The sequence below is a fragment of the Otolemur garnettii genome, unplaced genomic scaffold (genome assembly GCF_000181295.1).
Source record: "Otolemur garnettii isolate 467f Iridium unplaced genomic scaffold, OtoGar3 scaffold00050, whole genome shotgun sequence".
Taxonomy (NCBI): domain Eukaryota; kingdom Metazoa; phylum Chordata; class Mammalia; order Primates; family Galagidae; genus Otolemur; species Otolemur garnettii.
In genome coordinates, this window is record NW_003852445.1 from 2572827 (window position 1) to 2600235 (window position 27409).

The 27409-nt window shown below is 34.7% G+C and overlaps 1 protein-coding gene across 1 annotated transcript in view; it reads right to left on the reverse strand.

Moving 5' to 3' along the window:
• The window catches only part of DPH6 (diphthamine biosynthesis 6), a 166489-nt gene that overhangs the window by 45883 nt on the left and 93197 nt on the right, over positions 1 to 27409 (reverse strand). The window contains exon 5 of the mRNA XM_023514250.1: positions 25059 to 25177. Within this exon, the coding sequence (XP_023370018.1) occupies positions 25059 to 25177 (119 nt within the window). The remainder of the gene's footprint in view (positions 1 to 25058; positions 25178 to 27409) is intronic.

The following is a 27409-nucleotide window of genomic DNA, read 5'->3' on the forward strand; positions in this document are numbered from 1 at the left end:
CCTGTGGCTCAAAGGAGTAGGGCGCCGGCCCCATACTCTGGAGGTGGTGGGTTCAAACCCAGCCCCAGCAAAAAAAAAAAAAAAAAAAAAAAAAATTTGCTAGTTCCAGTTCTACTGAAAATTCACCATAGGCTTTACTTTTCCAGCCTATATTCCATCTGTTGTATGGAAACTTTCAATAATTTTTAAAGGTGGAGAATAGAAAGAAGTATATTGGATTTATGCTATGGCACAGTTATACAATACCCATGATTCTCCTTTGCTAAATAGGAAAATGAAACAGCAAATAAAGGACATGAGAAAAGCTAAACCAGTTATACTAATCATATGTTCACATTCATCACAGCATATCAAAAGTCACTCACAATTACTACTTACCTATCTAGGAGTAATAATATGTTTAACATGTTAAACTGTTCAAAGTTTTCATATGTCCTATCTCAGTAATAAATGTTTAGTTGTGTAAGTACTAAAACATTTATTTTACTGATAAGAAAATGGACTGGGAAATGGGGGCTTGGGGTTAAGTTCTCTGGGTGGCTAGGTTAAGTTACAAAATCAGGCACTGAAATGACAGATTTTCGACTTTGAATTCAGTATTCTTGAAGATAAAACTAAACCTTAATAAACTAAAGAAATGCTCCTTAAGCTAAGGTGCATAAGCAGCAATGTGTCACAAGCTAGAGGCCCAAAGTGACAGGGGATACCTTCTTGGAACAATAATTTTGTTACAAAAATCAGAGAAAAAAAAATCAAAACAAATAAATATAATGGAGATAAGCATTTTGATGTTACGTATACATTAAAAAGTCATAGATTATTATAAAAAGCAGAATGGTCCTCAATCTTGGCTGCCCCTAGAACCAATTGCTTGGCAAACTTTTAACAAATACCAGTACCTATACTTCACTCCAGAATGACCAAATCAGACTCTCTGGGAGTGAGGCCTGTACAGAACAAATGCTTTTTCAAAGGTTCTCCAGAGGATATTAATGTCAGTCTCAGTTGGGAATCACTGATGTAATGTTACATAGGTGGATGAACAAAATATGGACAAGAGTCCTCCAGTTTAATGTAAAGTCTAGAGATATGTGAAAGTTAGAAAATTAAAAGAGAAGAAAAAAGATCTATCCAATATTTGAAATGGGTAAAAATTGGAAATATTGTATATTAGAGTACACTGCTGATTTATATACTGAAAGAGAAGACCACCTTCCAGGTAGAGTGTTTGCTGCAGTGAGGTTTCCTGTTATCAGTCACTATCACCTTGGACAGGTTATTCAGACTCATGTCTAGAACAAGTTCTCAGAACAGGCACACTTCCTACTCAAAAGTGACACAAGGAGCACAACGGAAAAGGAAAAAACCTATGGCAATGGGGGTGGCAGGAAATGGTCAATCAAGTCGAAAGCATTTCCTCCATTACAGGGAGGGAAGAAAGAGGTACATCCAAACAGAATGTAAATTATTAGCACAAATATACATATATAAAACAAACAGGCAAGTTTGTTACAAGTACTCATGACTGTGTTGACTTTTTAATGTAAATAAAAAGGAAAGATAATCTGGGCTCAGGAAAAAAAGTTTTGAAATATATATATAATTATAAGCATGTATAATTATATATATGAATATATATAATTGTAAATAAATACATATAATATATATAATTCTTGAGTCAGGTATTAATGACATATTCCACTTATGACCTGCAGGCACCAGTTTGAGTGAATTAAGGAAATAATTCTTTATTTTACAAAACAAAGCTTTTGAGAATAGGGAAGTGGCTAGAGCTAGAGGCTCACACCTATAATTCCAGCACTCTGAAAGGCCAAGGCAGGTTGACTGCTTGAGCTCAGGAGTTTGAGCATGAGTGAGATCCTGTATCTACCAAAAATAGAAAAACCAGCTGGGCATTATGGTCAGTGCCTATAGTCCCAGCTACTTGGGAGGATGAGGTAATAGAATTGCTTGAGCCCAAGAGTTTGAGGTTGCTGTGAGCTATGATGCCACGGCACTCTACCCAGGGTGACTGAGTGAGGCTCTATCTCAAAAAGAAAAAAAAAAAGAATAGGTAAGTGGTGCTACAGAATAATTAGTGACAAACACCAAAACCCAGTCAGGTGTAAAATTGTGTTAAGAAGTTTTTCAAATTAGACTATTAAATGTTAATGTCAAGTTCATTTTTGAAAGAGAAGCAATATATACGTAAGCAATGATAATTAACCACGATATCATCAATAATTTGGTAAGGGACCAGAAAGGTGGAAAAAGAGACTGGAAAAAATAAAAGATGATAGTGATTAACATATACACCAACAGGCATAGGAAAAGATTTAAACTCCTTTCATTTAAATTAAAAGAAACAAAAACATAAAATATGAAAATAGCTTTTCAAAGCAGGAGAATTAACGGCATTCTATCAGAAGAAAAGTATGATTCTGGCTTTAAAATCCCCTTAAAGACACCCAGCTAAGAATAGTACTGTAGGACTATAGAGAAAACCCATTGTGTCTCTGTAGATGGGATGAGCAAACATACTCTATTTTGGACACTGTGGACCGTATGGGTTTTTGACAATTACTCAATTTGTCCATTGTAGCATGAAAGCAGCCATAAGCAGTAAGTAAATAAACATGGTTATATTCCAATAAAATTTTATTTCCATTATTCAGGTGGTGAGCTATATATGACCTGCAGGTAGTAGGTAGTAGTTTGATGACCTCCTCATTAGACCAGTAGTTCTCTACCTTGGCAGCTCTACTGCCATACTCTTTAGCATATTTAATAATTGTTAGCTGAAAGCTTACAGTACAAAAACTGTTCTGACATTTTCCAAGAAATCTTAAAATAATTTTTGTAAAAATATCAGCTAGATTGGTAGCTCCCACCAAAGTGTACAAAGAGAAATATGCCACATTTTATTGGCCAGAATGCTTTCAACGCAATTCATTGTAAGTTCAACAAAACTGATTGCTGAATTCCAGGGTATTATTTTGCATATAGATATCAATGTTGCTTTCTAGGTATAGTTTTAATGCATAAGCATAAATAAAAGAATTAAAGTTGCAGTGGTCCTGTCATTTATATCAAAGCAAAATTATAAGCAGTAAGAATATACTTAAGAACTCTCAATGATAAAAATTAAATCCAGAAAAACTATAAATTACTGATAAGTTTTGAAATGATAATGTATTGATTGTTAGAAATGAAATAATAAACTTCCTTTCCCACAAGGCTAGATGGGTACATGAGCCACCAACAAAAATATACCTGGATGAGGCATAGATTACAGTAAGCATTAGTTTTTTTAAAGTACTGCTGGGCTTATAGAAAGGAAAGCAAATATCCAAGGAATTCAAAGAAAAATAAACAATGAGCTAACAACTGAAAATTTGCAATAAAGCAACAAGAAAGAATTGCCTTGTGGGGAAAAAAACTAATAACCACCATTAGAATCAGGAGATTCATTCTGGGATCTATCTAAGGTGGGGGAACTATAATGAGAAACTTCTTTATAAGCTAGACCTTCTATAGTAGCTGAAGTGGTCCTATGTCAGTGGCATCTCTGCTTCCTAAAATAAAGAAAAAAAAGACACACCCCACGTATATACAAGTCCTCCCCAGAAAACTGAGACAGATGATAAAACTTAATCATATAAAACAACCACAAATCATCGTAAATAAAGCACTAGAAACAAGAATCAGCATACAAGTAAGTATACACACAAGAAATTTAGCCACTGAGGACCTCAGATAGTAAGATGGTCAGATGGTCAGATAAAGAAGAGACTATATATGAAATATTTTCTTTTTTTTTTTTTTTAATTGAAAAAGAGATAGCAAAACAGACAGACAGAATTGTCACTTATACCTAGCCAAGACTAACACTTAGGTAACAATTAGTAACAAATGGTAACTCTTCCTATAAACAACTAGAAACTGGACAAATTATAACAATGTGTTTCAGATAAGAAACATCACGTAGCAGAACTATGATAACTTCGAGAAGAAAAAGAAATGAGGTGAGTCCTAAGGTCATACCTGGTTTCTGCCTAGATGCAATTTTCAAACCTTAGGGCACAGAAAGGGAATCTAAACTTGAGTCTAGTAGTCTTTCTAAATCAAGGAGCACAAGATCAGAGTTTGGGGAAGCTAAAGTGCTTAGAATTTACGAATAGAATAACAGAGAGAAAGGAGTTACAAAAACAGAGTTCCAAAAATGTGACTGAAGCCCCTTGAGTTGTTCATTTAAGACCAATCTGCCCATGCATGAAATGAAACTATATCAGGCTCCATGTGTAGAATGAAACTATTAATTCATCACGTTGGACAAAGAACACCTGTTGGGGGAAGGTATAACTACCAGAGAGCAATTGATTTGTAGCATTTACATAGGGCTAGGCATCATGTGGGTTCACACTCGTCAGATGATAAGTGCTGAATACACATGGCATGCCACAGTTACTCCAGAAAGGTGAGGCCTTAGTAGCACAGATAAACTTGCCCCAAAGTACCGTTTACTCTAGATACATCCTAATAAACTTTGAGAAACAAACATCAAAAAATACTGAACCAGAGTGTTCTAAAAGTAATAGATGGTATAAATCCATACATCTGAGATGCCAAAGTATATCAATTAGTTAAATAAAAAGAAACCTAAACCAGAGACACAAACTGAACTAAAGCTATAAGAGACAAATGACAGAAAAAAGATCACAAAATTATCCAGAAGAAAAAAGACACCACCTACAAGAAGACAGGCATAATTACATCATATTATATTAGAAACAGACTTTTCAGCATCAACAATGGAAATCAGAAGACAATGGAATAAAATACTCAATGTGCTTAGATAAAATAACTATGACCTCAGATTTATATAACCAAAAATACATTTCAAGAATAACACATAGTAACATTCAGACAATAAAAACTAAAAACTTATAATGCACTTGGGAAACTTCTGAAGAATGAACATTACTAAACAGGAAAATAATCTAAGGAAGGAGATCTAAAATGCAATAGGAATAATAAACAATACTATTGGTAAACATCTAGGAAACCTAAGCATTGTATAAAATAAGTAACAATGATAAAAATAGTAATATGTCATTTATAAAATTAAAAACAAAATTAAATAAAATTTAAAAATACAGCATATAAACATGAGGGAGAATATGATGATAGTATTATGAAGTCTTATATTATTCAAATATGCAGTTACAATGTTGATTAACATCATACAGTAGAATCTCTATAAGTTGGCCACCCAATAGACTATAACAAACTGGTTAACATACATGTATTAACACATGTGATGAATGTCTGGATGCTGAAAATTAGGTCAATTTAAGAAGGTGGTCAATGTCAGAGGTGGTCATCTATGGAGGTTCTGTATTTTGTATCATATCTAGTAAAAATGGCCTACAAAATATAGACATACTGAGAAAAAGCAAAATAGAGAACTTATTACCAACAAACTCACACTAAAAGAAATATTAAAACAAGTTATTCAGATAGAAGAAAAAATGATCCCAGAAGAAAATGAAGACTTCAGAGAGACATAAAGTGTAATGGAGGGAGAATGCAGGTAAATATAAATGAATATTGCTTACACAAAGTCAAATGATATACTAGGAAAATAAAAGTAAGTACAGAATTACTTTTAAATTCAGAATTAAAATTCAAGGCAAGTCTGACCCAAATCCAGGAGGAAGACAGAGTTAAAGTGTTATAGGTTCTTAGCACTGTATGGAAGGAAATGATATAGTAACAATATTTTCTTTCATTAAATAAAAGATTTATATATTAGTCTGTAAAGTAACTACTAAAGTATAGTAAAAACCCCACACAAAGTATAATTGGATAGCTGAAAAATGTAATGGAAATTAATTAATTTAAAAAGAAGGCAAAAAGAAAAGGAAACATCAAATATCTGTTCTAATAAAGTAAAGTAGAAGCAGAGCCTATAAACTCAAATAGTTGGAAGGAAGGAAGAGAAGAAGGAGCACCTATATACTGCTTCTAAGATTAACAGAGCACAAAAAAGTTGAATGACAAGGATAAAATAGTTAAACATACAAATACTAACCAATGGAAAGCTAGATATACCAATCTCAGACAAATTACACTTAGAGGCAAAAAGCATTACTGAAGACAAAGAGGAACATTTCATAATAAAGGGACCCCAGCAGGATATAATAATTTCAAATCTAATGTAATTAATAGCTCAGATTTAAAGTATATAAAGCAAAAACTGACAGAAATAAAAAGAGAAATGAAAAACCTAATACAACTCTCTTGACAGTCAATTTGAAAAGCAAAAATATAAGTATGAACACATGAAATCTGAACAACATGGAAAAACAGCTTCATCTGATTCATATGTATATTGTACTAGACCTCAAAATGACAGATAAAGCATCATTTTTAGGTGTACATAAAGCCTTTATCAGAATTGACCATTTACTGGCCTTGAAGTAGCCTCTCAAAATTCAAAGAATTAAAATAATTCTGAATATGTTAGCTGACCAAAATGTGATCAACCTAGAAATCAATTACCTAAAATATAAAGAAAAAATCCTTATGTCTGGATATTAAGCAACACATTTCTAAATAACCCACAGGTTGCTGAAGAAATTTTAATGAAAATTATAAAGTATTTAAACTAACCAGTAATGGAAATACTACTATAGCTTCAATTACAGTAAAATTTACAGCTTAAATAAATATATCGGAAAACAAGGGTGAAATTTAATTATGTGAATGCATCCAAAAATGTAAAAAAACCTGTGAATTAGCTGTGCACCATGGCTCATGCCTATAATCCTAGCACTCTTGGAGTTTGAGGCAGGTGAATTACTTGAGCTCAGGTAATTGAGCTCAGGGTCAGCCTGAGCAAGAGCAAGAACCTGCCTCTATAAAAACAAACAAACAAACAAACAAACAAAACAAAACAAATAGAAAACCAGCAGGGCACAGTGGCCAGTACCTCTAGTTCCAGCTGCTCAGGAGGCTGAGACAAGAGGTTGCTCAAATCCAAGAGTTTGAGGTTGCTATGAGCTATGATGTTACAGCACTCTATCCAGGGGGACAAAGTGAGACTCTGTCTCAAAAACAAATAAACTAACTAAAAACCAGTGAATTAAACCTGAAGAAATTATAATGAAAGAAATAATGATAGCAAAAATAATGAAACAGAAAATCAACGGATAATATAGAAAATCAACAAACCCCAAAAGTGAATAAAGTTAGTAAACACCTCCAAGACTGACAAAGGAAAGGAAAGGAACAAATTACCAAGTGAAATGAAAAAGAGGACAGACATCACATCACTACTGATCCCAGAAATGACAAAAAGACACTAAGGAGATAATGGAAATACTTTACGTGTACGATTTCCATAACTTAAAATAAATGGACAAAATGAAAGTAAAAAACAACTAATAAAACTAAAATAAATAGAAAATCTGAATAGTTTTAATTTCAGAAGCAACTGAATCTCTAATTGAAACTTTCCCAGAAAGACATCTCCATGTCCAGATGGCTTAAGCAATAAACACTTCAAAACACTGAAGAATGAATTAATACCAATCTCAGTGAAAATCTTTCAGACAACAGAGAAAGAGAAAACACTTCAAAACCTGTTCTATGAAGCCACATAACACACACCTGTCACTACTAGGAAAGAAAATTATACATCAGACCTCTTATGAGCATATATACCAAAATCCTAAACAGAGTAATAGCAAAATGAAACAAGCAATATGTAAAAAGGACAGTTCATTATGACCAAGTGTGATTTATTCTAGAAATGCAATCAATATGATTAATAGACAGAGAAAAAGAATTCAATAGAATTCTATGAATACTATTTATTTCTCAAAAATATTTATAGAAGAAATTGCCATAATTTGATAAGGATTTAAAACAAACAAGGCCACAAATTCTGAGACTCCACCCATAAGAAGAGAATTTTAATACCTTTCTACTTGAAACTGAGTAGTTTGACCAATGTAGTTTGAAAGAAGTAACAATATGTGTTTTCAAGGCTAAATCAGGAAAATCCATGTTGTTTCCACCTTGATTGCTATAGACCAGGCATCCTCAAACTATGGCCCACAGGCCACATGCGGCCTGCCTAGGACATTTATCTGGCCTGCAGGGTGTTTTTGCCGGTGCTGCCTGTCCTGCTTAGCAGCCAACTTGTTCTGGGTCCCACAGTCCAGCCCTACAACAGTCTGAGGGACAGTGAACTGGCCCTCTGTTTAAAAAGTTTGAGGACCCCTGCATAGATAATCTCTTGGTATCCTGAGTGGCCATGTAACAAATATGACTACCTTAAAGAAAGCATGCTAGCAGCAATTCTAAGCACATTAACTGTGTGTAGGTATTGCATTCATGAAGCACAGCTGATTCCAGACACTAAACATCTGGGTGAAGAAGTATCTAGATGATTGTATCACCCAGTCATTTAAGTCACCCTTAGTTGTTTGCTACTTCCCAATTGGGACCTCAAGTATCACAGAGAAAAATAAAAGTCCTTTCTTTGTCCCTTCCTAAATTCCAGATTTAAGGAATCTTGAACAGAATAAAATGCTATGGTTTTCTACCATTCTGAGTAATGTGTTTTCTCATCAAGAGGTAACTACAACAAGTTTCTATAAAAATGTATAGAAAACATCATCAGGCATATTGTTGAAAACTTCCCTGTGAAATTATGCCTTTTATTAGCATTTTAGTCAACACTGATTATGAACCAGGACTTTTTAACAGAAGAGGGTCCCACAAACTTCTAGGATGGAAATAAAATTGTACAGGACAGGAAAAATAAAGGTAATGAAAAGGCAAGTCCAAATAAAAGTGGTAGGACAGAACCAAAAAACCCCCTATCTAAACATGTGACTTTTAGTGGGGCAGAGGCAAGATGGCAGACTAGAGCCAGCTTTGCACAGAGGCTGCTGTCCATAAGGAGAGTTAAAGGACAGAAGTTTAGTAAGATGATGGTCTGGAGCTAAGCCAAAAGAGAAGGTTGAAGAACGCACATCAACCCTGTTGAGGTGAGCTGTGACCCCAAGGAAATGAACATTAGGTACAAAATCCATTCCCAAGTGGATGGGAGTCCCCTCCCCGCCGGGAACAGCTTGCAGTATACTCTATACAAACAAGCGAGAAGAGTTCAGATCTCTTTCTATTTTATCCCACAGGAGAGATCCTCTAAAAACCAGAATTCCTTCCCCAGAGAGGACCTACTAGTATGCCATGGCACTCTTCTGCCAGGCATAAAACTGTATATATTCTCTACCTGCAATTCTGAACTCCCAGAACTCCCCTCCATTCTCACATCAAGGTCTGGAAGCCTGTCTCCCATGGAGTCCAGATTCTTGGGCATTTTCTCAAGAGGTGTGGACAAGGGATGGGCTATTGCAGGTCTATGCTGATTCTGTGGCACAGGTGTAAAGAAAAGACAGTGGACTAAGATGGAGAACAAGTAGTGGTGCCCTGTGGCACAGAGTTAATCCCTACTCTAGGAGCCCCCAACCTAACTTCACCTTATCTGCTCATCTAGCCAAACAGTGTAAAATAATCATGGGGCAGAATCAGCGGAAAAACTCCAGCAACATGAATAATCAGAGTAGATCAACTCCCCCAAGGAACCACATGGTAGACACACCAGAAGATCCCATTCATAAACAAATGGCTGAGATGTCAGAAATCGAATTCAGAATTTGGATTGCAAATAAGATTAATAGAATGGAGATAAAGTTGAAATTGGAAATTCAAGGAGCATTTTAAAAGCTGTCTCAAGAACACAATGAATTCAAAGACAAAATTACCAAAGATTTTGACACAGTGAGACTTTTCAGCCTTCCAAGATCTGACAAATAAAGTAGAATCCTTCAGTAACAGAATGGAGCATGTAGGAGAAAGGACTTCTGACATTGAAGACAAAGCTTTTGAACGTTTTCAAACACTCAAAAAGCAAGAGAAGTGGAGAACAAAAACAGATCCTTCTCTCAGAGAGCTCCGACATAATTAGAAGAAAATTCATATTTGCCTCATGGGAATTCCTGAAGGTGAATAGGTGCCTTGAAAGGCCCTGATGCTCTAGTCCAGGGGTCCTCAAACTACAGCCCACGGGCCACATGAAGCCCACTTAGGACATTTATCCAGCCCGCCGGATGTTTTTGCCACGGCTGCCTGACCTGCTTAGCAGCCGACTCGTCCCAGGGCACACAGTCTGGCCCTCCAACGGTCTGAGGGACAATGAACTGGCCCCCTGTTTAAAAAGTTTGACCCCTGCTAGACCCCTGCTCTAGTCCATAAGATAATCAAAGAGAACTTCCCAGACATGCCAAGAGATTCTGATATTCAGATAGCAGACAGTTTCAGAATCTCAGCATGACTCCACCCACATAAGGCATCTCCCAGACACATTATAATTAACTTTGCCAAAATTAATATGAAGGAGAAAATTCTGCAAGCAGCCAGATGTAAGAAAACCATAACCTACAAGGGGAAGAATATTAGAATGACTGCAGATCTCTCTGATGAAACCTTTTGAGCTAGAAGAGGGTGGTCACTGACTTTTAATCCCCAAAAACAAAATAATTAGCAACCCAGGATCCTGTGTCTAGCTAAACTGAGTTTCATTTACGATGGAGAAATTAAATACTTTAATGACATTGACATGTTGAAGAAATTTGCCATAACTAAACCAGCTCTCCAGGAAATTCTCAGACCTGTCCTCCATAATGACCAGTGCAATCCTCTACTATCAAAGTAAACTCACTCATAAATTTTTGATCAAACTCCAAATTCCACAGTGGTAAAAGGATTAAAAATGTCTACTGGACTTTCGAAAAACTCGATACTCAAAATTATACCAGGCTTATCAATATTCTCAACTAATGTGAATGTTAAAATTGTCCACTAAAGAGGCACAGGGTGGCTGATTTGATATAAAAACTCAGGCCAGATATCTGCTGCATACAAGAATCTCATCTTACCTTAAAAGATAACTATAGACTCAGGGTGAAGGGACAGTCATCTATATTTCAGGCAAATGCAAATCAGAAAAAAGCATGTGTTGCAATTTTATTCGCAGATACAATAGGCTTTAAACCAATAAAAGTAGGGAAAGATAAGGATGGTCACTTCATATTTGTTAAGGGCAACACTCAAATGATGAGATTTCAATTATTAACGTTTATGCGCCCAACCAGAATGCGCCTCAATTTATAAGAGAGATTCTAACAGACACAAGCAACTTGATTTCCTCCAGCACCATATAGTTGGGAGATTTTAACACTCCATTGGTAGTGTTAGATAGATACTCCATAAGAACCTCAGCAAAGAAATTTTAGACTTAAACTTAACCATTCAACAATTAGACATCTACAGAACATTTCATCCTAATAAAATTGAATACACACTCTTCTCATCAGCCCAAGGAACATCCTCCAAAATTGATCACATCTTAGGTCACAAGTCTAACCTCAGCAAATTTAAAAGAATAGAAATTATTCCTTGAATCTTCTTGAAACCATCATGGAATAAAAGTTGAAATCAGTAACAATAGGAATCTATATACTCATACAAAAACATGGAAACTAAATAACCTTATGCTGAATGATAGCTGGGTCACAGATGAGATTAAGAAGGAAATTACAAAATATTTGGAACAAAATGATAATGAAGACATGAATTACCAGAAACTCTGGGATACCATAAAGGCAGTCCTAAGAGGGAAATTTATAGCACTTCAAGCCATAGTTAACAACTTAATGGGACATCTCAAGCAACTGGAAAAGAAGAACACTCTAATCCCAAACTCAGCAGAAGAAAAGAAATAACCCAAATTAGAGCAGAATTAAATAAAATTGAAAACAAAAGGATTATACAACAGATCAATAAATCATAAAGTTGTTTTTTGTAAAGGTCAATAAAATAGATAAACCTTTGGCTAACCTAACCAGGAATAAGAGTAAAATCTCTAATTTCATCAATCAGAAATGACGAAGACAAAATAACAGACTCCTCAGAAATTCAAAAAATCCTTAATGAAAGTTACAAGAAACTCTATTCTCAGAAATACAAAAATTTGAAGGAAACAGACCAATACATGGAAGCACGCCACCTTCCTACACTTAGCCAAAGTGATGTCAAAATGTTGAACAGGCATATATCAAGTTCTGAAATAGCATCAACTATACAAAATCTCCCTAAAAAGAAAAGCCTGGGACCAGATGGCTTCATATCAGAATTCTATCAAACCCTGAAAGAGGACCTAGTATCTATATTACTTAATCTTTTCCAAAATATAGAAAAAGAAGGAATACTATCCAGCACATTCTATGAAGCAAACATCCCCTTGATCTCCAAACCAGAAAAAGACCCAACAAGAAAAGAAAATTATAGACCAATATCTCTAATGCAAAATATGCATCTCTGATGCAAAAATATTCAACACAATCCTAGCAAACAGAATCCAGCAACACATCAAACAAATTATACACCATGACCAAGAGGGTTTTATCCCAGGGTCTCAAGGGTGGTTCAATATATATAAATCTATAAATATAATTCATCACATAAACAAATTAAAAAACAAAGAACATATGATTTTTGCAACTGATGTAGAAAAAGCTTTTGATAATATCCAGCATCGTTTCATGATTCAATTTTCACTTAAGAAAATTGGTATAGAGGGACATTTCTTAAACTGACAGAGGCTATCTATAGCAAACCCACAGCCAATATTGTATTGAATGGAGTTAAATTGAAAACCTTTCCACTCAGATCAGGAACCAGGCAAGACTGCTCATTGTCTCCACTGCTTTTTAACATTGTAATGGAAGTTGTAACCATCACAATTAGGGAAGAAAAGTCTATCAAGGGTATCCATATAGGGTCAGAGGAGTTCAAACTTTTAATTTTCACAGATGATATAACTGTATATCTGGAAAACACCAGGGATTCTACTACAAAAACTCTTAGAAGTGATCAAGGAATACAGCAGCGTCTCAAGTTACAAAATCAACAGTCATAAATAGGTAGCCTTTATATATACCAATAATAGTCAAGCTGAAAAAATAGTCAAGGACTCTATTCTGTTCATAGTAGTGCCAAAGATGAAATGTTTGGGAGTTTACCTAACAAAGGACGCGAAAGATCTCTATAAAGAGAACTATGGAACTCTAATAAAAGAAATAGCTGAAGATGTTAACAAATGGAAAAACATACCATGCTCATAGCTGGGAAGAATCAACATTGTTAAAATGTCTGTATTACCCAAAGCAATATACAATTTTAATGCAATTCCTATTAAAGCTCCACTGTCATACTTTAAAGATCTCGAAAAATAATACTTTGTTTTACATGGAATCAGAAAAAACCTCAAATAGCCAAGACATTACTCAGAAATAAAAACAAAGCAAGAGGAATCACGCTACCAGACTTCAGATTATACTATAAATTGATAGTGATCAAAATTGCATGGTACTGGCACAAAAACAGTGAGGTAGATGTATGGAACAGAATAGAGAACCAAGAGATGAACCCAGCTACTTATGATTATTTGATCTTTGATAAACCAATTAAAAACATTGCATGGGGAAAAGATTCCCTATTTAACAAATGGTGCTGGGTGAACTGGCTGGCAACCTGTAGAAGACTGAAACTAGACCCACACCTTTCACCATTAACTAAGAAAAACTCTCACTGGATTAAAGATTTAAACTTAAGACATGAAACTATAAAAATACTAGAAGAAAGTGCAGGGAAAACACTTAAAGAAATGGACCTGGGCAAATATTTTATGAGGAAGACCAACCCCCTCACCCCCCCGGCAATTGAAGGAATATGAAAAATACATTACTGGAATCTGATCAAACTAAAAGGCTTCTGCACAGCCAAGCACACAGTAAGTAAAGGAAGCAGACAGGTCTCAGAATGGGAGAAAATATTTGGAGGTTCTGTCTCTGACAAAGGTTTAATGACCAGAATCCACAGAGAACTCAAATGTATTAGCAAGAAAAGAACAAGTGATCCCATTTCAGGGTGGGCAAGGGACTTGAAGAGAAATTTCTCTGAAGAAGACAGGCGCATGGCCTACAGACATATAAAAAATGCTCACCATCCTTAATCATCAGAGAAATGCAAATCAAAACCACTTTGAGATACCATCTAACTCCAGGAAGATAAGCCCACTTCACAAAATTCCCAAACCAGAGATGTTATTGTGGATATGGAGAAAAGGGAACATTTCTACACTGCTGGTGGGAATGCAAATATGTTCCTTTTAAAAAGATGTTTGGAGATCACTTAGGGATCTAAAAATAGACCTGCCATTTGATCCTTCAATTCCTTTACTAGGTATATATCCAGAAGACCAAAAATCACTTTATAACAAAGATATTTGCACCAGAATGTGTATTGCACCCAATTCATAATTGCTAAGTCATGGAAGAAGCCCAAGTACCCATTGACCCATGATTGGATTAATAAATTGTGGCATACATTCACCACAGAATATTATGCAGTCTTTAAAAAGACGGAGACTTTACCTCCTTCATGGATGGAGTTGGAACATACTCTTCTTAGCAAAGTATCTCGATAATGGAGGAAAAAGTATCCAATGTACTCAGCCTTACTATGAAACCAATTTGTAGTTTTTATATGAAAGCTGTAACCCAACTATAGCCCAAGAAGAGGGGTGGGAGGAGAGGGAAGGGAGGATGGGTGGAGAGAGGGTAATTGGTGGGAACACACCTACGGTGCCTTTTACAAGGGTACATGTAAAATTTACTAAGTGTAGAGTATAAATGTCTTAACACAGTAACTAAGAAAATGTGATGAAGGCTGTATTAACCAGTTTGATGAAAATATTTCAAATGGTATATAATACCATAATACCAGCACATTGCATCCCATGACTGCATTAATGTACACAGCTATGATTTAATAAAAAAATGTGACTTTTAAAACTCTTTATTTTATTTTATTTTTGAGACATAGCCTCAAGCTATCCCCCTGGGTAGAGTGCTGTGGCATCACAGATCATAGCAACCTCCAACTCCTGGCCTCAAGCAAGTCTCCGGCCTCTGCCTCCCAAGTAGCTGGGATCACAGGCACCAACCACAACGCCCAGCTATTTTTTTGGTTGCAGCCATCATTGTTGTTTGGCGGGCCCAGGCTGGATTCGAACCCGCCACCTTTGGTCTATGTGGCTGGTGCCTTAGCCACTTGAGCCACAGGTGCCAAGCCAACTTTTAAAACTCTTAAAAGAAAACAGAAGTAAACTTTATGACATTGAGTTAGGTAATGATTTCTTAGATATAACATAAAAACATGTAAGCAAAAAAAAAAAAGATAGATTACATCAAAATTAAAAACTTTTGTATTTCAAAGGATACCATGCAGAAGTGAAGAGAAAACCCACAGAATAGGAGACAATATTCTGATAAAGGATTTATATCCAGAATATATATTTAAAAAAACCCTACAACTCATTACAAAATGGACAAAGGATCGGAACTTACATTTCTCTAAGGAAGATATACAAATGGCTAAAAGATGTATGAGAAGATGCTTGACATTACCAGTCACTAGAGAAATACAAAATAAAACCGCAATGAGATACAACTTTGTACTATAGCTCTAGTAAGAAAGACAGAAAATTACAAGTGCTGACAAAGATGTAGAAAAACTGGAACTCTCACTCATTCACAATGGTAAGTGGCAATTCCTCAAAATGTTATATGACATAACAATTCCACTCCAGTGTATACCCAAGAGAAGTGAAACATATATACCAAGAAAAACTATATAAGAAAGCATCATTCACAGTAAACAAAAAATGGAGAAAAGCCAAACGTCCATGGGTGATGAATGGCTAAGTATAAAACATGATGTGTTTTGTAATGGAGTATACATGGCAATAAAAATAAATCAAGCATAATCCATGCTAATGTATGAATGAACTTTTAAAACATTATTCTAAGTAAATGAAGCCAGTCACAAAAGATCATATATTGTAGGATTCCATTTATATGAAATGTCCAGAATAGGCAAAACTACAAGGATATGAAAACACAATGTCCTTATCCAGTTAGTACCAAGGTGGAACAGGGCTGGGGAGGATGGGTGGGCTGGAGGCATAAAAAGTCTTCTGAAAATGGGGAATGCTTGCAAGTGAGTATATGATTTCTTTTGGGAGGAACAAAATATTCTAAAACTAGATTGTGACAATGCTCGTACAACCTGTGAATATAATGAAAAAAATTGTACCTGTTAAATGGCCAAGTGTATAGTATGTTAATTACATCTCCATAAAACTATTAAAAATAGTGTATATGATGACTACATGCTCAGTCAATATAGATATAAAAAATCAAAAAGTGGGAAGCAAAATTCAGCAAAGAACATACAAAAAATTCTTTTTAACTATTCTCAGAAATCACATTAGTAGTGGTAGTATTAACATTATTCAAATATTGTTTCATATATTGTTAAATTTTTATTATATAGATCTCTTAGTATACTGAATGCCAATGTGAGTTCTCTGAAACAGAACAAATTATTACTATTACTTACATAGAGTATGTAAATAATACTGTGCTGACTCTTCTCTACCTTAGCTCTTACCCCAGGAGAGAGGTGATGAGAATGAGACCTTGCAAGTAATTTCATCTACCATAAATAAAACAAATCTGCATGTTGATTTGTGATAAAAGAGGCAGCTGTTCCTTCTCCCTTTCTGAGAGTTTCCTTGGAAAGGACTTGTGCCTTCACACATTGGAATGTAAATAAATCTTTCTAGGGGGTAAAAGCCAATTTTCCAGCTTTACAATCCAGGAATATCTTCAAGGTCCCAGTCTCATTCTCTTCTTTGAAATGTAAACACATACCTCCAGACAGGCAAATCTCTCTGGAGCAGTGGTTCTCAACCTTCCTAATGCGGCAGCCCTTTAATACAGTTCCTGTGGGTCGCCACCCACAGGTTGAGAACCGTTGCTCTGGAGCTTTCACTATCTATTTACTCACAAATTAAGTCCTAAAGCTTGTTTTTAGGCCCCAAGTTTCTGTAAAATTTTCTCAGAAAGCCCTAACTGGGCAGAAACATAAAAATATTTTCTCTACAACTCCACATATATCATGGGTACAAAATAAATGAGAGAGTGAGTTACATGAAAATATTGGATTGTCAAATCAGATTCAAACAAAAAGAAGATCTTACATACTCTCAACCTCTTTTGATAATTTCAAGAGCAGAAGTAATCAAACAACACAAAAAATTGGGTCGTGGTCCATAACCATCACAACAGCTCTCCAGGTCCATCCCTGCCATTTGGATATACTTTGGCCCAGATCAGAATGTAAGTCAGTTAGAAATACAGTACCATTCTCCATTTCTTTCAAATAAAAACTTTTCTCATGCATATTCACATTCATTGTGACTAGGTTAGTGATAAGACATTATTGTTCAAGAAATTCTGGATTCCATCTGGTGTGAGGACAGAACTGTATCCCAGATATCACAGTATAGGTTTAACAGCCATTGGCTTCCAGATGTCCTTAGGCAACATGCTCTCCCCGGAACATAACAATGTTTCTTCATCCTTGTAATCCTAAACAGGGTTCCATGGGAAAGAAATTCATCTGTGATACCTGTACCATTAGAGAACAATAAAAAACCATATTGTCCAAGATGTCCTACCTTAATTTATGCTTTCCATAAGTGGACATCATTAGCTTGGTTTCTGCACTCCTGACCAGAGATCTTAAAAACAGTAACTTCCATAGTAATTACAATATTCTATAGTCTTTCCTGGGTAATGGTACAATTCCTCTTCTTGACTGATACAATGTTCTACTACTGTAAATACACTATTCCTCCAGTCATTTAAAGCTTTGTTGTCCTAGGGCCATTTCCTGATGCAGCCAGTCTCCTGGAAGAGAGCTCCCTCTAGTGCCTCTATTCAGATTAGCAAGTTCTTTTCATTATGGGCCTTCTGGAACATACCAAAAATCCCTTCAGAACATCAAGCCAGCAAGGACAGTATTTATCAATGAATAATTAGCATGGTAGATTACTAAAATATGTATAATTTAGGAAAATGTTTTGCACACACAAAAATGTATGTCCATATGATTGTTATTTGGTGTGTTCTGTTTGGGTTGTCACAGGTTTTCCATAAACATACTTTACATAACTTCAGAGCAGAGTTATTAGTCTTATCTATTGATTAGATCACATCCAAATCCATCTCCTTCAGGATGGTCTTCCAATTCCCTTAAATGAATTCCATTCACATTCACATATTCTATATTCAAAGGAGATCAAGTCATGGGAAGCAACAGCAATCTGCTTTCTATTATACTTAAGTATAATACTTAAGTAAATACTTAAGTATATACTTAAGTCTTTGCAACATATTGTTTTGATTTACGCCCACAAAGAGAGGAAAAGCTCTACTGTTCAGAATCTTCCATTTATGTAATTCATTAGTAAGAGCACGTCATCAGAAAAGTGATCAGGATGGTAAACACATCTGACTCACCAACAACACAGGTTTGAACAATGTGGGTCTACTTATATGTGGATATTTTTCAAGAAATGTACTAGAAAATTTGAGGGAGATATATGAAAATTTGAAAAAACTTGCAGATAAACCCACGTAGCCCAAGAATACTTAAAAAAATGAAGAAAAGGCATGTCATGAATACATAAAATATATGTAAATACTACTCTACCATTTATCATCATAAGATCTACACAACTATATTATAAAAGTTAAAATTTATCAAAAGTAACACATATATACCAGGCCTGACATTTTAGTTTGTTAACTCATCCTAGAAAAAGTGCCATCCACATACCTCATTGCTGAGTATCACTATGGTCACCTTCGAAGTGCTCCCTTTGGGAAGCTATGCACAGATGCCAGGACCCAGTCCACCTTTCAAAGCAATTTTAGAATTCCTTTTCTGGAAAGGCCATCAGAGCTGTCGTATTACCCTTATTATGTCCTGAATATTACCAAAATGTCTTCCTTTCTATATTTTCTTTATCTTCAGATAAAGAAAAAGTCATTGGGGGCCAGAATAGGTGAGTAGGGAGGGTATACCAATACAGTTACTGTTACTGGCAAAAAAAACTCCCTCACAGACAGTGCCACGTGAGCTGGTGCAAGAGCCTTGATGCAAGAGCCGTGAGTTGTTGCTGAAAAGTTCAGGTCATTTTCATCTAACTTTTTTAGCCTTTTCAGCACTTCCAAATAGTAAACTTAGTTAACTGTTTGTCCAGTTGGTATAAATTCATAATGAATAATCTCTCTGGTATCTAAAAGGTTTGCAACATCATTCTGACTCTTGATGTGGACTGATGAAATTTTTTGGTTGTGGAGAATTGGCTGACTTCCACTGTGCACTCTGATGCTTTGTTTCAGGGCTGTATTGGTACATCCATGTTTTATCACCAGTGACAACATGGCCCAAAACTTCATCTTGCCTCTTCAAAAGGTCTTGGCAAACTTTGGCTCTCCTTTGTTTTTATTCATTGGTGAGCTCCTCTGGGACCATTTTAATACACACCTTTCTCATGCCAAGATTTTCAGTTAAGGTTTTCCTAATTGGTTCTCTATCGATGTGTACTTGGTCTGTTATGCTTCTCACAGTCAGTTGACAATTTCGATACCCATTTTGACAAATTTTGGCACTGTTTTTTCTCAGTTCTGCTTGTTAGTGGCTATCCTGACCTGTCTTCATCAATGACACTCTCTCTCCCCTCAGAAAAAGGTTTAATCGATTTGCACACTGCTGTTTTCTTCACTGCATTATCCCATCAAACTTGGACTAACATGTCATGTCTCTGATTCCATTTCCACTCTTGCCAAGTTAAACAAGAAATTTAATGTTTATTTGTTACTTTAAGCTCTGACATTCTCAGCACACAAAAACACACAATAATAATGAGTGTAATAATGAGCAAGACACCACTATACATCAAGGCAAATTCAGCTCTGAGATACTGATATACCAAGGTTAAGAAACCTTATTGAGCTCTTTGTCCAATGCTGCCAACGTAAGCACATGGTGGTGAGTCTGCGAACTTAATTGTCAGACGTCATATTTACTTTTAAACAAATGGAAAGAAGCAGAAACAAATCATAACTGCATAAAATTAATTTTAGTGCATACTTTACTACTGTAATAATTTTATAGTTCTCTCCTGTTGGTTTGTGGTGAGCTCAAGTGTTGCTAGTATCTGTTCAGAATGCCATGTGAAGCTAATTGTGTGACACTAATCATCCCTGCTTGAGCAGTTTGTATCTCCAGTGCCACTGCATATCATGGTAAAAAAATTATCCTTAATGGATCTTGTGTATTAATAGTGTTTAGTGCAATGCTGCAAACCTTGAATAACACCAGGGGACTCATACAAAGTATCACTACAGATGCTAGAAGTGCTCCCAAGAAACAGAGAAAAGTCATGATATAATAAGAAAAAGTTGAATTGCTTTATATACACCATGGCTTGAGGTCTGCAGCTGAGGATGCCTGCCATTTCAGACAAATCATTTGTCTTGTAAACTGACCACGTAAACTTAGGCTACAGATAAATACAGTACAGTACCATAAAAGTATTTTCTCTTCTTTATGATTTTCTTAAAACATTTTTTCTCCATCTTACTTTTTTATAAGACTACAGTGTATAATATATAACTTAATATATTATATATTATATAACTTAATAATATATTACATATAAATTACATTAAATATATTACATATAAATATAGTGTAATATAATATATTACATATAAATTATATTAACTATATTACATATAAATACAGTGTATAATATATAACTTAATATATTATATAATAATATATAACTTAGTAATATATAATATATTACATATAAATTTATATGTAATAACATATAAAATGTGTTAATTGGCTATTTATGTTATTAGTCAACAGCAGTCTATTAGTAAAGTTATGGGGTAGTCAAAAGTTATAATCAGGTTTTTAGTTGTGCAGGGGAGTGTTGCCCCTCATTGTTTAAAGGATAACTATATAGCTTATATACCAAGACACAAAAGGTAACTCTAGCAAACTATCCCTATATTGAGTTATCAAGTGATCCTGTGTCACTCTGTTGTTCCAAATTATACTGATGGGATCACTACATGAGCCTGTATATCATCAATTTTTCAGATCCAGAAAAATTATCTTACCTCATCATCAGATAAGGCTGGCATCAAATCTAAGAGAATTACCTAAGAGTATTGTACTCTAGCTCTGAAATGCTGGCTTAGAGGTCACACAATTGCATCCCTCCAAACTGTAATTCACTTATAAGTGGCTTTCGATGTCCTATTATTCCCCTCATTTCTTTTAATTCACACCCTTTTCCTTATGTGTGGGTTTTCTTGCTGAATAGATATATTTTAAACCCATGGGACCAATAAAAACAACAGCCCTGTTGACACTTTTCCCTGGCAGATACAATAGGATCAGACAGATCAAGAATCACAGGACACTTGGCTCTGTGTTTATAGACAGTCCTTAATTTGTCCATACAGTGTGAAGTTATATATACTCCTAAAGGCCTCTAAGTACACATTCTGTCCAATTGAATGGTATTACTATTTTATCTTGTGCAATGATAATACTTTACTTTGGTATACGCAACTTTAAACTCAGGGACTACCAGAACAGGAAAAAAAAAAGGATTTTGCAAAATGGGAAGGATCTACACTTGTGTATTTGCCTCCTCCCTGATCACTTCATTACTGCCTCTCAATTCTTGTAAGAAGCCTTACAAGTAGAGTCCTGGCATTACTTCCTTTCACAATGAATGTTGGTACAAAATCACTTAATTGGTTAAGCTAACCCTTAAATCTATATATTTTTTCCAGTGATCAATTTAGTTACTTTGCAAACAAGTATCCTTCAAGAAGTAAAAGATTTATTAGTGACAGGTAAAAGTGTTCTCACGCTTTCTTTGAACGGGCCCCCCTTAGCAACAAAATATATACTGCTAAAAGGCAGTGCAAAGATAAGAACTTTTCCTCTCTAGTAAATGCTGTTAATAATTTTTTGTTTATGTGTTTTTGGCATAAGGTCTCCAGTTAGTATATTTATAAAAAGATTATATAAATGGTTCTTTCTTTCCAGGGAGCATACCCTACTTACTGGAAAGAATGGACTATAGAACTGCTATTTGGTCTTTTTGTTCCCAGAAATCATGGTATTTTCTAATAAGATCTTCTGTGTCCTTAAGAACCAAGACTTTCCATTGTAGGAGAAAGAAGGCAGAGATGGAATATAAAATTATTATCATCTTTACATAATCCTGAATTTGATTTTAAAGTACCATGAAATCATAAGCTATTAGATATACATACATAAATCTAAATACATATCATTTCAAATTAAGAAGAAAACAGGGCTTCTTAAAGGAAAGGATGTTCTAGGTCTAAAAAAGAAAATATGCAAGATGACCCCGTATATTCGCAGTAGCATTTTTATTTATAATAGTGCTAAAACATGAAATAATCTATATGTAACCAATGAAGAAATGAATAATTAAATTGTGGCACATTCCTACAACAGAACACTGCACTACCATGAAAATGTATACACTATTACTTCATTTAATGATATGGGCAAATCTCATAAATGTAATATTGAACCAAAGAAACCAGACACTATAGAGAATATACCATATGATCCCATTTGTATAAAATTCAAAAACAGAAAAAAAAGTGATCTATGGTTTTAGGTATCAGGAGAGCTGTTACCTTTAGGAGGTAAGTAATGACTAGGAGGATGTCAGCAATGCTTTGTATCTTGATTTGAGTGTTGATTACAGAGGTATGTTCACTTTGAGAAAATTCATCAAGTTATATATTTAGGATTTTGAAACTTTTTATTATCTATATTATTATCTAATAAAAGGTTTCTTAAAATAAAATGTGAGGTAAAAGATCTCCAAGATATAATGTTGAATACAAGAGGCAAGTTGTAGATCAATATAGAGTAAGATACAATTTACATAATAATAAAAACCCATAACATAATCGTATTACTTCTATAAGTACGTATATATATACAAAAACATCCTCTTGAAAGATGATGAGTAAAGACTTACATGCCTATACTGGGAAAGGAAGTGGATGGCAGGAGCACACAGAATATTTTCATTACCTATAAAAATTTAATACTATATAATAACATTTTCATATAACACTCATAAAATCAAAAACAAATATTTCTAAAAGGCCAGATTGCTCTTAAGTCCAATGAGCAAATGGACTTTTTTACATTTAAATAAATGTAAAAACCAGTAGAAAGTCCCTGAAATACTAAGTTGTTAACATGAAAATTTTATGAGTTTAGTGATGCCTGCAAGACATCAAGATTACAAAATTATCAAAAATATATTCGTATACATTCATGTAGAGCTGACCCTTTTCTATTATAAAACCATTCCATAGAAAAATGAATCCTAAAATTTTACCAACTCCTCTCCCCCATAGAAAAGTCCTATTGTCCTATTTTTTGCTTAAATCTTTTCCTGATAATTTTAAATCGGAGGAAAAAGAACTTGGAAACCTATATTTCCAAGTAATGAGTAGAAAGCATGTGCTGCAAATGTTATTGAGATCTGAGGACAAATTAGCTCAGTTTTATACTCTACCCAAAGGTTTCTTACAGCAAATTCCCCATCTCTAACCTCTATAGAGAGGCATACACATAAATGTTAAGGCATACAATTTCAGTGGTATACTATTAGAAAGATGGCAATGAGGTCTAATTTTACGGTTCTGTCTTTCCAATAAAGTGGGTCTTTCTGGGTCCTAATCCAGTTTTTTATCTGATAGTAAAAGGGATAGTATGTGTACCTTCTGGTGAGTTGTCATGCGAACTTCATTTCAGAACTATGTAATCTTAGAAAATCCCAAAGAGAGTGAGAGAGAGTGAAAGCAAGAAAGCATCCTCTGCCTCGATTCACATAGAAACTCACATGACAAATATTTCCATAATGAGAACTCTCATCTGAAAGCTGCTTAGCAATCTTTTCTCAGACACGAGAGCATAATGGCCATCTCAATTTTTCTCATTTTAACAGCTAAAGAGATCAACTGTAGGTTTTCCAAATAAAACTTTCAACTAAAGACAACACCTCTAATTCAACAGGAACAATATAGCTTAGTATTTTTTATACCCAAGGAGAAAGGTATAAATCTACATTCTTTCCTTTTTCTTTTAATGCTGCTTGTTGAAATGTGCATTTATCTGTAACATCTTCCATAGCTTGAGACCTAGTTATGTCAGAGATCAGCAAGGTAAACACTCTCAAATGAGGTACATGATTTAGGCTTTGGGAACCCTGAGGCCCCAGGGCATTTTCTGTAATAGGTTCATGAACTAAATGTATTGGGCTTAAACCTTACAGTTTCTCAAAAATGAATATAATTATAAAAATTCAAAACAAACAAATGAAATGTGTTCATATGTAATATCCATATGTGAATCAGATTATCACCTGCCTACTGTGTCTAGGCTAACTGATCCAATCACATTTTCTCAAACATGATTTTCTCACCATCCCCAACTAAAACCCACTACACTATTACTTTTTGATAACACAAAATCAATTATTCTATTTTAACATTGTTCAAAATAAGTTTTAAAAAGGAAAATATAATGTTTTATGCCACATACATATTATAAGAAGGTGAAAAAAAAAAGCAAAAACAAAAAAACCCCTTTATATTTCCTGTTTCTTAGAAATCTGAATTCCCAATCCTATGAAAATAGTTCTAATTGAAGAACCATTAATACGTAATATAATATCGGTTTAGAACCATATACTCCGAAAAAAATCTCACTATTAATCACTTTGGCAAATGGTCAAAAGCCCACTCAATTTCTTCAGCTGTGACTCCACATTTTTATATACTTAATCATTCTTCCTTTTGCACTGTAACTGTTTATCTATGTAGTAACAGACATCCTTTAAAAGTCTGACTACATACCCAAAGCTGCTACTTTGATAATAATCGCTTGAATGTTAGATGATATCATCTCTTGCAGTAAATCTTCCTGGTTTCTCTGCCAAAGGTAAGCTAAAGGCTGGAGATTAAGCCTTTTACACCTACAAAAAGAAAAAGAAAAAAATCAGATGACACCATAATGTCCCATAGTTGGATCCATAGCAATTAGTTTGATTTTAAACATAATGCTTCTTTCAAGGAATTTAGCAATTAAAATGTTTTAAAAAACATGTTTTGCATAATGAAGTTTATACATATACAACATAAACATATTTAACATCCATGGGCTAAGTTAAACTGATAAAAAATTAATTCTCCCAGCATACTAGAAATACTAATTTTAGCAAGTCTCTAAGTTTAGAAATCTATGTAAAGAGCTTACGAATGTCAACAGATGATAGTCTCATCTTTAAATTTCTGTGAGTATAAAAATTATGAAGCATATGCAAACAATTTACCCTAACAAAATAATTACACTCATGATTAAACTTACAATATCTATGGCAATATGAACTAACATGAACTGCTCTTATCTATTAACTTTGAAATTGTTTTTTATGAATTTGTCTCTGAGTCCAAAAATTACTAAGAACAAAGCATACAATTTACTGAGCACCTAATATGCTGCAGGCATTGTACTAGATACTTTCACATGATTGGTGCAATAGAAAGAAAATGAGTTTTGGAGTCAAGACAAATCCAGGTTTGAAACCTCATTTTGCACTCTAGCTACGTGGCTGTCCCAGGTTAAGCAAGTTTTAAGAGTCTAAGTCCATGTTCTTAATTCCCTAGTTCATAAATATGGGCAAAAATACTTCCTTTCAAAGTTTTTAAGAAGATTAAAAGATTAGAAAGTGAAGCCATCCTTTACTCTTCTTTTCTTCCAATCTACCACAATGCAGAATTGTGATCCTTCCTCACCAATACCACTGTTAACACCTTGGTCTGAGCCACTGCTATCTCTCATGTCAACATCCTAATTACTTTCCTGGTTTCCACCCTCTTTTAAAAAATCCATTTTCAATGCAACAGACAGTGTGATTCTTTTTCATTAAGGGATTCCTCTGCTCAAAGCACTGCAGTGGCTCCTCATCACTTCAGGTAAAAATCTTTGCAATAGACCCATAAAAATATCACCCTGATTACTTCTCAGGTCTTATCTCCCCCTTACTCTATCCACCACTTGCCTACATAATCTTGCCTACTACACTAGCTGTGTTCCCTATTTTTCTCACTTACAACATGCCTTTGCGTGATCACCACTTTCTCAATTAAAAGTAATGTAACTAAAGAATGTAGGCCGGCGCCTGTGGCTCAAAGGAGTAGGGCGCCGACCCCATATACCAGAGGTGGGGGGTACAAACCCAGCCCTGGCCAAAAACTGCTAAAAAAAAGAAAAAGAATGTAAAAAAATACCTGGACAAATAAGTATTCAATAAATGGCAGTCAAAGTTAAGGGACATGCTCAAATCACAGAGCAAGTGGTTGAGATAAGATGTCAAACAAGAATATAGTTCTAAAAGCCATCATACTGGTTGTAAAGTTGCCTGGCTGACCACTCACACCTACACCCATTTCTCTGTCTCTCTAAAAGAATCCCAATACTTATTAAATGTACTCTATGTCTGGTCATTTACCTGCATGTGACTTTCAAAAGACATCTCTACTTTTTTCTTGTACATATACAGTATCAAAGAAATGAAAACCGTTTTTACTGTGCAGACTCTTTTATATAATTTTCCTTCTTAAAATGTGTCAAGAGCATTAAGGCAATGGTCAGGCATACAATAACGACACAAATAATAAAATTCAAACAGCCCATGTAACACAAACACTACAGTTCTTGCTTTTGCTGTCCTCTCTCCAATGTTTAACACTTACTAATCAAAGTATCCTCTCTAACTTTCCTAGTTAAGATTTCTTTTTTATGGAAAACAATTTATTTCCTCCTGTCCTTATTATAAAATTCTTGACTGCCACTTTAAAATTCATAATCTTTCGACTATTTTTAGATGTAAGTCAAACTTCTTAATCACTGATGCATTTGACCTTCTAGTATCTATTAAAAAATTATTGCAGATATGCTCTGTGACATAAAATCTGGTCATCTTAAACCATATGTTGAAGTATATCTAAGATGGTGTTTTGAGAAAGTCTTCCTTCTACCCAATGTATGCCATGGGTCCTTTGTCCATGTACAAACAGGGTGTTCATAAAGTTCATGTGCAATTTAAAATAATTGGTTAAATATAATATATATAACATCTTATATAATAAAGTGGTCCCTAATGAGGAAGACACTTACATTTGGCTTTTTACCATTCATAAATAGA